The 14,125-nt window shown below is 43.8% G+C and overlaps 1 protein-coding gene across 2 annotated transcripts in view; it reads right to left on the minus strand.

Moving 5' to 3' along the window:
• Positions 1-11,566: 11,566 nt before the first annotated feature.
• COG6 (component of oligomeric golgi complex 6) overlaps positions 11,567-14,125 on the minus strand; it is a 58,095-nt gene continuing 55,536 nt past the window's right edge. The window contains exon 19 of one of the 2 annotated variants that reach the window (XM_014966023.1): positions 11,567-14,114. In XM_014966023.1, coding sequence (XP_014821509.1) covers positions 13,967-14,114 — 148 coding nt within the window. In that variant the 3' untranslated portion in view covers positions 11,567-13,966. The remainder of the gene's footprint in view (positions 14,115-14,125) is intronic. The other variant, XM_014966024.1, reaches the window with a different exon arrangement.

Genomic DNA, 14,125 nt, shown 5'->3' on the forward strand with positions numbered 1-14,125 from the left:
GGCTCCAGACCTGCACACAATCATTAGCAACCAGCTGCTGCGGGCCCTCAGGCATGGCAGTTAGTCCACTTGCCCCTCTCACCTCCCTCTCCCTTCCCACAGAGCTCACTAACTTAAGGTACCAGTGCCCAAAGCAGAAAGGATCCCACTGGCGCAGTGCATCCCTCTCCCAAGCATTCTCTGAGGTTCTCTGGAGCCTTTCCACCTTCTGCACAGGGGCAGGGCACAGGCACAGACTCCATACGTCTCCATCACCTGCTGGCTTCATCATACGGCTCATTGCACTGAAGACCATACAAGCTGCCTGGTTTTGAGGCGTATGCAAAGGTGAGGTTAACTGGTGCGTTCTAAATGAAGGGGCTTTTTTTGTGTTTGTTTGTGCCTGGCAGGTAAACCCCTGTAGCACAGTGTATTGATGTTTCTGACTTCTGATACAGAATCACAGAATCACAGAATTGTAGTGGTTGGAAGGGACCTCAGAGATCATCGAGTCCAACCACAAAAAAAACAAAACAAAACAAAACAAAACAAAACAAAACAAAAAAAAAACCACACACCACCAACCAAACAAACAACACCAGCTCCCACCACCTAAACACACAACAACAACCTCCAACCAAAAAACCATCACCCACCCACACAGCACCCCACCACAAACCAGTAATCTTGGGCACTAGAGCATGCCCTGAAGAACCATGTCTACACGTTTCTTAAATACCTTCAGGGATGGTGACTCCACCACCTCCCTGGGCAGCCCATTCCAATGCTGGATAACCCTTTCAGTAAAGAAATGTTTCCTAATATCCAACCTGAACTTCCCGTGGCGCAACTTGAAGCCGTTACCCCTTGTCCTATCATCTGTAACTTGGGAGAAGAGACCGACCCCCGTCTCTCTACACCCTCCTTTCAGGTACTTGTACAGAGCGATACAGATGGGCCCGTCTGAAATGTCATTACCTGAAACCTGAAAAGCCTTTATTCTTGCATGCCAGGGTCTATTTTTAATGCACGGCATGATGATCCTTCACTCCGGAATGATTGCTATCTCCCCATTAATTTATCCTCTCCGTTTCGTTCCTCAGAAGGACTTGCTGAGCAGCCTCTGATCCTGCCGCTACTCTCCTCCCACCTCCCCCTGCCCCCAAGACCCCAGACCATGGTAGAAGCAGCCTCCCCCTATCTGCAGAACCAGAACCACCTTGCCATCCCACCCTGCGCCCTGGCAGCCCGGGCACACTCCCTGTCCCCATCGCCCGGGCTGCAACTGCCTCCTTTATCTGCCCTTACCAGCCCTTCCTCTGTCTTCTCGCTCTGCCATCAAGGTCTGGAGCAGCTTCCTGTAATATTTTCTGTGCCACTTGTATCTTGACTTCTGCCTCGAGTAATCTCTGCCTCTGGGGAGCATTTTCCACGTCACATCTTTCTGCAGACCGTCTATCTTTCTCCGCTCCTGTCCCTCACACTTCCTGCCATCCTACTGAATCTCTTTTTTACTGACTTGTGATTTTAGGGTTTCCTGTTCTCAGGGGCCAGGATCTCCAGGCAATATAATATAAACTGCCAAACCAATTTGCTTTTGATGTTCTGATTAAAGTTTATAAGCTAACTCTTGCTCTGCTACATTCAAAGTATACCTTTGCACAGGTTGGTTTCTTCTACCTTTTTTCCTTTTCATGTTTTCAGACAAAAACCTGCTTTCAATCATTGCTGCAGTCAAGACTTTCCACAAGGATTCAGTTACAAGCAATGCATTTAAACAGCTTGACATTAAATAACAATGTCTATATAGGAGAGTCTAAAAAAAGTTTATGTCTTGAAACTAAAAAGAATGGCCATCATATAAAAAATAGAGACTTAAATTCATAGCACTCTATGTTTTTCCTTTTGCTTAGGAGAAATCAGGACAATGAGTGAAGATTATGCTTTAAATGTACAGACCATTAAAAAAGTATGTTTTGGAAAGTAGATATATGGAAAAGAACCGTAACTGAGGATTTCCGTGTTCTGTGTTCCTTTGTTTAACAAGATGCAGCATCAATATCCAAATTAACACAGTGTATTATGAAATTCACTTCTTTTTCCTTTTAGGAGGGGATAAAAAAGAATCTAATTACCAGATTAGTTTTAACTGACTTTAATGAGAAATTCTTTAGAAGTATAAATACTGGCCAATATACATGTATAAAATGTTGCTCATATTTTTAGCACACCTAAATGCAGAAAGAATTATGTTTTTCCATATGTTTTGTTAAAAACTCGATCTGTCTGTGGTCTTCTTCATGGAGAGAGCTGGATAGGGAGTTTTCTTCTAAGCACATTTGTTAGATTCAGTCCTTGACCAGAAGAATGTTATTTCTCCATCTTCAGTTGCATCCAGAAATAACTCAGATGTGATGGGGCACTCTTAGAGGATATTCCAAGCCTGTACCTCTGCTGAGAGACCGACCTGCAAGTGAGCTGCAGCCTTACACGGCCCCGTGTGGTGGAGTTCACGAGAACATACACACAGAGACACCCCCTTCCTTTGAAATCACCTGCTTAATTTGAAAAATATAAGTGCAATAGGATTACTCCTGTGCTGAAATGTGCACGTAAGTTTCTAAAGCATCGGGAATTTACTGAAGAAATGAACTACTAAAAAATCAAGCACTCCCACCCTTCGCCCTCTTCCATCCCACCCAAGTCAGAGTCACCATGACAGGGCTCTGGCTTCCACTCGGTCAACACTTTTAGCAACTCTTCTAGACCGAGAACATCATGAGTCCAGGAAATGCATCCAGGGTAAGTGTACCCGGGAGGCTAAAAACTTCTGTTTCCATAACTTACGACCCAAACAACACATTTTAAACCCACTGCATTCCTGCATCCAGCAAACCAGTAAATTCAATCTCAGAAATGCTGAGGTTGGTCTCCATTACCATTTCCCAGCAACACGTACTTACCTGGTGGGAAAATATGACTTCAGGGGATGGGAGAAATGATACCTACTAAATCCTTGTCAAGCAATCTCTGTTCAGGACTTTGGGATTTGCACTGGCTGTCAAACTCTTCAGATGGAGATGACAGTGGTAATTAGAGTGTCTCAGCGTCATTTTTTGCTATACTTAAATTGCTGTGGCTGCCATCAGTGTAAGCACCAGAGCTTCTCACGGGGCACCCATTGAACGAGGAGCATGGGGGTGCTCATGAGCAGGGCTCCACGGCTGGGACTTGCAGAGCTCAGGTCCCATGACATCCCAGACATGCCAAGAAAGATGGTGCTGAAAAAGTTCTTGGAGAGGTCACAACCTACACTTTCTGCCCAGGAAAATGCAGACATGTATGTATCTGGCTGATTAAATGCCCGTTGAATTATTTTACATCTGTTGGGACTGTGGCGTTGAAGGGTATTTTAGACCATGCTGGGATCTTGAGTTACTTAAAGTTATGCCAACCCAAGCAAACTCAGTTTCCAGGTGGTTCGTGTGGAGCCTTTCCAGGTGGTTCCGTGTGGAGCCAAGTTGGCTCAGTTTGCTTTTCTGTGATTCTGCCTTTTCCTTACTTAACTGGGGGACCGAAGCGGGACCTTCGGGGCTCAGGGACTGGATGGACCCGGTGCAGATGGCTGTCTCCAAACGGGTCCCACTGTAAGGAGAAAGATAAGCACTTTTACAACACAGTTAGTCTCCTCTGAAGCAGCTTTCTCTACCTGATCAGAAAAACTTCATTCTGAGCACCCATTCCTGTGCTGCTGACATTGCTGGGAGCTGTGCCCTCAACAAGAGCTGTCTTTGGGTCTCAGGTACCTATTGGGCTTAAAGTTAAGTACGTGTGTGTGTTCCCATGAAGTCACCAATCATAAGCTGAAAAGATTTGCAGAGATAATGCCAGAGTTCAATCATGTAGTGGGTGGTTGGACAGGAAAGTGGTAACTGCAAAGACCTGCAATGGAGAATCAGAAAAAAATTAGTTGCTCTCCATGTAACACCCTTGTATCCTCCATATAACACTCTTATTGTATATTTTTGTCTCCCTACTTAACTTACAAATCTGCCTGATAGATGAAATTTTGATTTTCAGCTGCTTCACCTGTAATGTCCCTGGCTGTTTTCTCTTCTAAAGTTAGCCTAAGTAAATATTTGACTTTGTCCCCTCAGCCACTGCATACCGTTGTGTAACCTAATAAACCCTTTTATTTCATTAGCATCAGTTTATCCAATGTTCCGGACTAATTGAGAGTGGATTTCCAAGAAGAAAAAGGAAGAACATGTTCACAACCACAGACATCTCCTCACCTGTTTACGAAAGACAGCGCGGGTTCTGCAGGACAGAAAAAATACTGGCAAAAAATACCCCATCTCACCTTTCCACAATTTTCTCAGTCCGTATCAATTCCCTGAACTAAAAGCCACATCCTCCAGTTTTTAAATACAAATAAAAGCTAAAAAGTAAGGTCGCTGTTTTCCTCCTCCCAGCAGGGATTATGGAAGCAGATTCTGCTTCCATAATCTGCTTCTGTGTGGTGATCGCCTCCTTCCTCATGCTCTGCTGTGGAAATTGGGGAGGGGGCTGGACATGTGCAGGTGGGAAGTGGTGAGCACTGTCTTATTTATAGCCCCTTGCTTCAGCAGCGTGCCACCTTCGTAAGGAAAAGAGGAATCAGGCAAAACATCATGGCAGTGACCAGCTCCCAAGCCCGTGTCCTGCTGCAATCACCCTGACCCCTGACAGCCGGACAGTTGCTGCTCTCACTGTGCCCACTGTGGTCTTGCCTCCAGCCAGATGGGCTTTGTTGCTGCTGCTCTTTAGTCTCAGTTTAGTACTCAATAGGACCTTCTGGGATGCACCAGAAAACCTTGGGAATACAATGCCTTAGAAAGATACGGAAAAAGCACAACACAGGTCCTTTTCCAAGAAGCTTTGCATCTAGGTAAGGAAAAGACATAGAATCATGGAAAGGTTCGGGTTGGAAGGGACCGTAAAGATCATCGAGTTCCAACCCCCCTGCCATGGGCAGGGACACCTCCCACTAGAGCAGGTTGCTCAAAGCCCCATCCAGCCTCATCTTGAACACCTCCAGGGAAGAGGAATTCACAACTTCCCTGGGCAATCTGTTCCAGTGTCTCACCACCCTCAAAGTAAAGAATTTCTTCCTAATATCTAATCTATATCTACCCTATTCCAGTTTAAAACCATTACCTCTCATCCTATAACTTCAGTCCCTGATAAAGAGTCCCCCTCCACCTTTCCTGTAGCCCCCTTTAGGTACTGGAAGGCTGCTGTAAGGTCTCCCCGGAGCCTTCTCTTCTCCAGGCTGAACAAGCCCAACTTGCTCAGCCTGTCTTCATAGGAGAGGTGCTCCAGCCCTCCGATCATCTTCATAGCCCTCCTCTGGACCTGCTCCAATGGGTCTAGGTTCTTCTTATGTTGGGGGCTCCAGAGCTGGACGCAGTACTCCAGGTGGGGTCTCACAAGAGTGGAGTACCTCTGGAGGCATGAGAACAACCCGAGCCAGTACAAAATCTGCTATGGCAAAATAACCCCTCCAAAACCCTGTGATTTTTCTTGAACAAAATTTGGACTGGCAGCAGGAGCTTGTACCTTGTACAGAGTTTCTCTTGGTGCAGCGACAGTGGCTCTGCCATGGTATTGGCACTCAAAAAACAGATTTGCCATTTTGAGGACCCACAACGACACCCTTCAGAGGCCTCCAGGAGCCACCTGGATCTCTCTGTGGACTCGACAAGATGCCAGGATCCACTCTGTATTGGGTGTAATTCAGTGTTTTGAATTATCCCCTGAAACACAGCTTTATGTCCAGGTGTTGCCGTACCTGGGCTGTGTATCCAAAGCCAGGTGGTCTGAAAGTCACCTGACATGTCTTCCCACTAGAAGAACAAGGACTATCTGGTAGCACTTCTCATAGTGCTCATAGGGCCAGTCCAAATTCTCATAGGGCAGACTAATTCATACACTGTTTGTGAAACAGTTTTCAGTCCTTTTGTCATTCTGGATAGAAAAAACCCAAAGGACTCTCTGAACTGATCCAATTTAAGTAAATAGCTGACATTTTTATCACCGCTGTGATATTCCTGTGTGCTGCCAGGAGGGTCTGGGCAAGGGGATCCAAAGGAATCCATCTATTTTATAAACAAACCAAACAGTGCAAGTATGTGTTCAAGTACAATTTGTTACTGACACTGAAGAGAGGACTATGTTGCTACGACACACTCAGATTCAGAGCCCTTTCCAAGTCAAAGTGCTGGCAAGTTGATCTTCTCCTGGAATTTGCCTGGGTCACTGTCCTGGAAGTCCCTGGGGCACATGGGCTTCTCCTCACAGCGTTAACAGGGCAGCTGTAAGAAGTCTGCATCCTGGCCTGTATCAGGAACAGCGTGGCGAGAAGGGCCCGAGAGGTGATTGTCCCCCTGTACTCGGCACTGGTGAGGCCTCACTTTGAGTACTGTGTCCAGTTTTGGGCCCCCTACCATAAAAAAGACATTGAGGTGCTGGAGCGGGTCCAGAGAAGGGCAACGAAGCTGGTGAGGGGTCTGGAGAATAAGTCTTATGAAGAGAGGCTGAGGGAACTGGGGTTATTCAGCCTGGAGAAGAGGAGGCTGAGGGGAGACCTTATTGCTCTCTACAAGGGTGTAGAGAGGTGGGGGTCGGTCTCTTTTCTCAAGTCACAGGTGACAGGACAAGAGGAAATGGCCTCAAGTTGCGCCAGGGGAGGTTCAGGCTGGATATTAGGAAAAATTTTTTCACTGAAAGGGGTATCAGGCATTGGAATGGGCTGCCCAGGGAGGGGGTTGAGGCACCATCCCTGGAGGTGTTCAAAAGACGGGTTGATGTAGTGCTGGGAGGGATGGTTTAGTGATGATGCTCCTTGTTTGTCGTGTGGGTGTCTATTTTTGTCAGTTAGGTTGATGGTTGGACAAGATGATCTTTAAGGTCCCTTCCAACCTAGAAGATTCTGTGATTCTGTGATTCTGTCTCACAGTTCATTCTGCTGTTGTGGACTGGAGCACCAGACCCGATGTTCAGGTTTCTGCCCGAGCTACAAGTGGGGATGGATCCTCCCAGGGATCCCCATAGTATTTAGCTATGGAGCAGCTGGGCCACCTAAGCCAAAGGCAGAATGGTCAGCCATGCCACTGAAAGTTCTGACAGCAGTTGCTGAAGTGAAATCTATATTTTATCTACACAAACCAAGCAGCTTGGCTGGTAATTTGTCTGTTTTCTTTTCAGCCAAGAAGGGGACGATGGCCCTATCCCAAGCTGTGAGCCCACCACTCTGTGCTCCAGGCAGTGGTAACAGAGGCAGCAGAAGCACTGTCCTTCTTGAACAGGGACAAATCTCCTGCTGAAGTACACAGGTATCCTCAGAGCAAAGTAAGGAAGGGCTGGAGAAGGCAGATCTGCTCCATGATCTCTTCAGTGGGGCCATGAGAGCTGGAGCATGACCAAGGCTTCTCCTTACCTCTGTGTCCAGGAGATTTGAAAACCTGTGAAACTTCAGGAGGTAATAATTCAGGATTAAAAATGTTGTATCTGGACAGTTTGTACAACAGAGGGTATAAAGGGAACCAAGGAACTGGGATGATGATGCAGAACTGATACGGACAGTAGGGACAAGACCTTTCTTTAAAGATTTCCCCATAACTTGGCCTTTCTGAGAAACATTTGATGAGCTATTTCTAAGGGAGAAGGACCTTTAAGAGTTCAGCCAGTCTTTTAAGAGTCATCTTCAGAAAATCATTCATAAATTCCTATTAAAAGTTCATGAGGCTGCTAGGCTACAAACAAGGACACCAAAAAACACTAAGGAAAAAAAAAATTTATAATAAAATATGAATAAAATATGTGTCCTCTTCTGACTCTTGCCCATTTCTGTCTCTGATCTTTCAAGGTCAACTGCAGATCCAGAGAATGAGCTCATGTCCTGCTTCTGCAGGCTGGCACTGCTGCTGGGGCCTCCGGTGGAGCCAAGACCAGGCATAGCTTCAGCCCCATGCTCTGCCCCTGAGGAACCTGCCCCTCACTCAGTAAAAGGCGTGTGGCCGGCCAGGGACTGGCGCAGGACATGCCCCCATAGCTCTGTTTTCTTCCCTTTTCGCTTTCTCTGTGACTCCTGGAATGTGTTTGGTGGAAAAAATGCAAAGGACAGGGAGGAGCAGCCAGGATGGGCGCCCTCCCTTTGAGGGCCAGCAGGCACGGTGCCTCACGCCAGCATCGCGACCCGGGGACGTCGGAGGAGCCCCCGATGCCCAGAGCAGGTGAACTGCCCAGGGATGAGCTGCATTTTTGGGGTAATCCGTTTTGGAATTACAAAAAAAAAAAAAAAGGAAAATGCACCCTCTGCACAACCTCAGTCACGCTGGCTCACAGGGAAAGAGGTGAAACCTGTTTTGATCAGAAAACTGGCTCGCAAGGAGGATAAAATATTTCACAAACTTTCGAACCCGTCTTCTCCTCTCCGTTTTCATTAACGGGCATCTTTTATCCTGTCCTAAGCAACAGTAACAAGACTAATTAGTTTAACAAGTACAACAAATGGTTTTATTGACAAAAAGAACCCTTTGAAATATACATTACAGTCACAAAGGATTAAATTACACCCTATTATCCATTTTCCATAAAATAAAGATTACTTTGATAAATCACGACTAATGTTATCTTTGGCTGATAAGAACTCTGTGCTTATTTGCGTGGCTTCTATAAATAGTGTGTTCTGAATATTTTTTTTTTTCCTAAATATAGTCAATGATAGCGTCTGCCAGGCATTTTCCTGCAATTTGACAATGGCACATCTGTGAACTAGGCTGCAAATGAAAGCTTCATTGTCTGAATACGAAACATGCAACAGTCTTCTCCTTTTTTGTCAGCTGCTCTGCCGTAATCTATCAAACACCTTTCAGCCATATCTTGCTCGATCAAGGTTTCCTTACTGCTAAAGCAAGGTAGTCAAAATAAACTTTTTTTTTTTTTTTTTAATAATTATAAGAGAAAAGCCTTTGTGGTTCAACTTTTCATTGTATGCAAAGTCTATGGGACAATTTAGCCTGAGGGAGGTCATACCCTGATTTAGGCCTTAGTGTACATAAGATATGTACATTAAGGTACATAAGATAAGGGGTAAGTGTACATTTTTAGGTGTAAAGGGCTCCTTTGCACCTTGTCTTTCCATAGCTTGGCACCAGAGGATTCTGCAGATCACTGAAGATTCACCTGCATCATCTTTGAAGGGTTGAACAGATAGTGAAGACCAAGCCAGAAGTAATGCCTTGGGTTTTCTTCATTTCTCCTCCCACCACCTCTGTATGAAGTAGCTCTTTACTTGAGGATGTAGACAGATGGGGGAGTATCAGAAGACCACCTTCGTGTGACAAGAGATTCAGGTACCTGTTGAGCATTTGGTAACCACATCTACTGGGCTAGTGGGAACATCACTGCTGGACCACCAGCCCAGCAACCTAGCTGGGCAACAAACGTCTGGTTTAGTACAGCACAGGAGCACATGCTCACCTTTCAACAACCTTTTAAAAACTTTTGAAGAACTAGTTTGATTCTGAAAAACTGAAGTTGGTTCCCTACCATGCAGTGGACAGCTGGAGAGACCTTCCCTGCCATACAAGGGGCATTTTGCCTCTCCTACTCTTCAGGAGAAATACCCAAGTTCGAGTTAGATTCATTTCCCATGCTTTGGAATTCTTTCAAGAAAGAAATTGGCTCTGAGTTCAACCACTGCTTTGTACGTCACTGGGTGACTCAAAGCATCTCATTTTACTCTGAATTACCCAAGGGTTAGAACTGTTGCAGGGTTGTCTTGAAGTTTAGTTTGCAAAGTGCTTAAGAGCAGTGGGGAAAAGACTGTAGAGGTTCTGGAAACCGTTAACAAGGAAACCCAATACACGAGGAGTTCAGTTATATGACGTACCTTTTACTTCCACTGCCAGTTTCTTCTAATCTGCATTTTGAAAAGTCTTCAAACTTTTCAAACATAACGTCAATTTAACATCAATTTATAGCATGTAACCCTACCGTGGCTCTTTTGGATCGGTGCCCTTGTCATAAGCAAGTGGCTCTTTTTCTGCATTTTTTCCCTCAGAAGCAGGTGGCAGGAGATTTCAAACAAACCCACACCCATGTCTGTGCTGCTTCTGGAGGGTGTGTTTTTCTCATGGAAATATGTCTAACCCCTTCGTTTAATTTTTAAAATTTTATAAGCTTCCCACCCCCTGGGCTGCCTGCAAAGTGACTCAGCAAGGCAAGCAAAGGGATCAAAGAACAACCAGAGTTTTTTAAATGAATGGAAAAGTTTAGCGGTTCTGAAAGTATTTTCCTCCAACACATATTTCAAAAACTTTAATAAAAATAATTACAGCTGAGTCTATCAACAGACCAAATGCAGGGCTAGAGTCATAAATCTCAGAGAATAGGGAGGAGCACTCCGAAATGCTGCAAAACAAATGCATTATCACCTTTCCAAACCTCCTTAAGCTTCTTTTTTCCTAGAACAGAAAGCAAAAAAAACCCGCTGTGTCTGGGCTGCTGTGTGCTTGCTATAATTAAAACAACTTTTATATTTTATTTTCATAGTGGAGTGCATATTTGTAAGGAGGGGAGGAGAAAATGGTACACCCAGGATCAAACACAGAGGCTTTGTCACCAGTGCAGCTCAACAACCTCGGGTCTAACCCAAACTCAACTCTGTAACTTGCTGTTTGCTGGAAAATCTGTGGGGGATGAAGTCCTGGGATCCACATTCTGTTTCAGGGACTCATGTATTGGAGGTCAAAGATAAGGCCTAACAACTGGGGGAAGATCTGGGCCTTGGAGTCCTCAGGAGAGCCCTCATGGGGCCAAACTCCTCCATGCTTATTCCATCTCATGCCTCCCATATTTTGCATTGATTTATGCACAGCTGCTAAATTCAGCAGAGAAGAAACAGACTGCTCCTTCTCGTACTACCCAACAGCCAAGGGTTTGGCTGCTCTCCAGAAAGGCGGGAGATGTCGATTCCAAACTCCTTTGGCCCGGAACCCAGCTCTCCCACTTACCACAGAAATGCTCTTTCCATCAGAAAACGGTGCAAAACGCGGCCTTTTACGCATCTGTTCTCAGGAGTGGGTTGTCAGGGTGTCCAATGTCGAGATGGGCAGCATTCAAACATCTCTTACCCCGCTTTTCACAAGCACACTGCTGCCCAGCACAGGTAAGGGACCCGCTCTTGAAGGGCATGCCCCTCCATACACAAGTGTTGAAGGACCACCAGCAGAAGCCCAGGGGGGTGAGCATCTCCTCACACACCGTGATGCTCCAGTCAGTCCTGCAGTGACTGGTCTGGATACGGACCCCATACCGACCCCCAGGGTGATTCCATTTACTGCAACACTTCTGGGCCATCCCTCAAACTCGGCAATGAGGAGCTCCACGGTTCCTGGTGTGGAAAACATGGGAATTTGTCACATTAAAAAAAAACGGTCAGAAATGCCAAGCTAGAAAAGGCAGGTCAAAATCCAATCACCCTTTCCTTCCTCCTCTTCGGAAGTCAGGCAAGAGGAAATAACAACACGGAAGACAGAAGTCAGTAAATCAAATGCTTTTATTGACATTCTTCCTCATTTGTGACCCTTTGTCATTTACTTTAATTGCACAGACCAAAATTAGTGATTGACTGTAATTTTTGTAAGTTACATCTTTTACAGCTTTTGTATTTTTATTAAGAGAAGATAAAACCACGGATAAGTCTCTCCATGGACTCAAAGACAGGAAGTAACTTTTTACTAATCCTCATGCAAACTACTGACTGATTATTGGAGACTGAGGTTGAGTGCAATTTCAGGAAAAAGTTCATTCCTATGAGTATGTTAATCTAATAACAAGCTAATTTATAATCCTTTCATAACTGATGTCATTTTCATATATTAGATAATTATTATAGGCATATTAAGCAATATTAACATTATTAAACAACACAGAACAGCCTTCTGAATGTATACTACAGTAATACAAGATCTGAGTAATTTAAAGTGCCTTACCTAGTAGAAGGGCATAATTTTCCATTACAGCTTTTCTAAGCTTCTAGAATTTTTTGTCTTACAGGTCTGGAGTTTTTAAACAGAATAAATATTCACATTCACATTTACACAAGAATTTATGCCTGATCCAAGAACTGCAGGGACACTTAAGACCTTCAAATCATTTTCTATTATACCAACAAATTATGCCCATTTGGAAAAGGACCTATTGCTTTATTGTGGTATAACCGAGGAAGCTGATTTCTGAGTGCACTGGACGTATCTTGTGCAATGAGTTTTCTGAGAGACACTAGTAAATGTATTGCTGCTGCTCTTTATTTCTTAGTCTTTTGCAAGCACACACTAAACTGCAGACATGTCTGCCACTAAATATGTATTTTATATGGGGGGAATATTATTACTGATAAAAATAAAATATGTTAAGTTATTCAATATGAATGACTGCTCATCTCCCCCTTGATGTATATAAATAAGACACATCTAATGTGAGTGTAAACTCAGGCAACTGTAATAACATTGTGGCACCCATTCAACAACATAGAGTCAAAAAACAAAGCGAAATACTTCCAACGAAACAGTTATTTTAAATTATCCTTTAGGAAAAAAACAAACAAAACACCTAATCCCCAAACACCCTGAATTCTTTTTACTAACTTTTTGTTTCTTGAAGGTTCCTCTATAACAAGGCTTTCCTAAAGTAAGAATATGTTTAAGGAATTTGCAGAAAATTATCCTAAGACCCAACAGAGAACAAGTGTCCTACTTACCTATTTTCCTTTTTTTACTGGAGGAAAAGGTCACCTAAATCGCTACGTCTCTACCTAATTAGGGTTTCTACACAGAGCAGGTTCGGTTTTGCACTGAAGGAGGAAAGAAACTAAACCTTCACTCATGGCTTTCTACGCATCAGCCTGGAACAGCTACACACCCCAGGTCTCCCACAGAATTCCCAGGACAACCAGTGGCTGCCACAGTGAGCTCCACTATTATTTTTCAGGGGCATCACTGCAGACACGTAAACCACAAAAATCTCTTGCTGGATTACTGAACAAGTAAATGCTTTTACTAGAGCAGATGGACTTTTTCTGTACTTAAAAAAACCAAAAGGCAAAATAAACCCCACGTACATGTGAAGGAGGAATGGCCATACTGCAGTGCAAACCATTTTCTAACCTACACTGTTACTGGTCCCAGCCTTACGAGATCAGCAAGTTTCAACTGATATAAGGATTCCTACAGCATGACTGCACAGAAATAAATTCCTTCCAGTGAAAAAAAATTATAGAAATAACTTAAAGCATTAAGTTCCAGGTTATGTACATGCATGTAGTTCAAATATTTCTTTTTCTTACAGAAAATACCAGAACTACCAACAGTGATAACGGATTCCAAAAAAAGCACTTAAATTTTGCTTCAAAGATTTAATCAACAGGATTTGAAAATTAGCATCAAATATTCTGAAATGATTTATAAGCTGTAGAAGTGATGTGCTTGAGACAGTCAACGTGTATCAGTTGTATTAAAATTACATTTATCAGCGTTTACTGATGATAGGCTGAGAAAAAGAGTAAAAGAATATGGAAAGAGCAAATAAAAACATTGGTGAGGTCGTGAGACACTGGTTCAACCTCTAATTGAAAGGATCATGTACAGCAAGGAAAAAGCTTCTTTCTCCTTTTTCAAAGAGACTACATATTGTCAAGGTCCATTTCCATTAGAGGAATACATTAAAATAATTTTTAATCTATATTCTATTTTCTGCCCTATAGAAGGTATTCAAAGACACAGGAGACACTAGACTTCTGCCAAGCAGATGAAACAAAAACGCATTCCTACATATTTTAGCTATACAGTTACACATCAGAATTCAAAACAGAAAAATAACTCGATGCAAATGCTCGACAAATACAGAATTATGGATTCTGATAAATCTGGGAGAGGCAAGACTATGAAAGGAGTGCCTGAACTTGATGAGGAGATCTGTGTAGGATGGTTTCCGGATCCTTATATTCATTTGATGGATCCATCACAGCTGCATATAATTCACTGTAAGCTCTGCAGACCAGTTCTGTTGACTGTTTTATTATCTGCTCTCTAAAAAACAA

The sequence above is a fragment of the Calidris pugnax genome, unplaced genomic scaffold (assembly GCF_001431845.1).
Source record: "Calidris pugnax isolate Ruff unplaced genomic scaffold, ASM143184v1 scaffold20, whole genome shotgun sequence".
In the NCBI taxonomy this organism is placed as follows: Eukaryota; Metazoa; Chordata; class Aves; order Charadriiformes; family Scolopacidae; genus Calidris; species Calidris pugnax.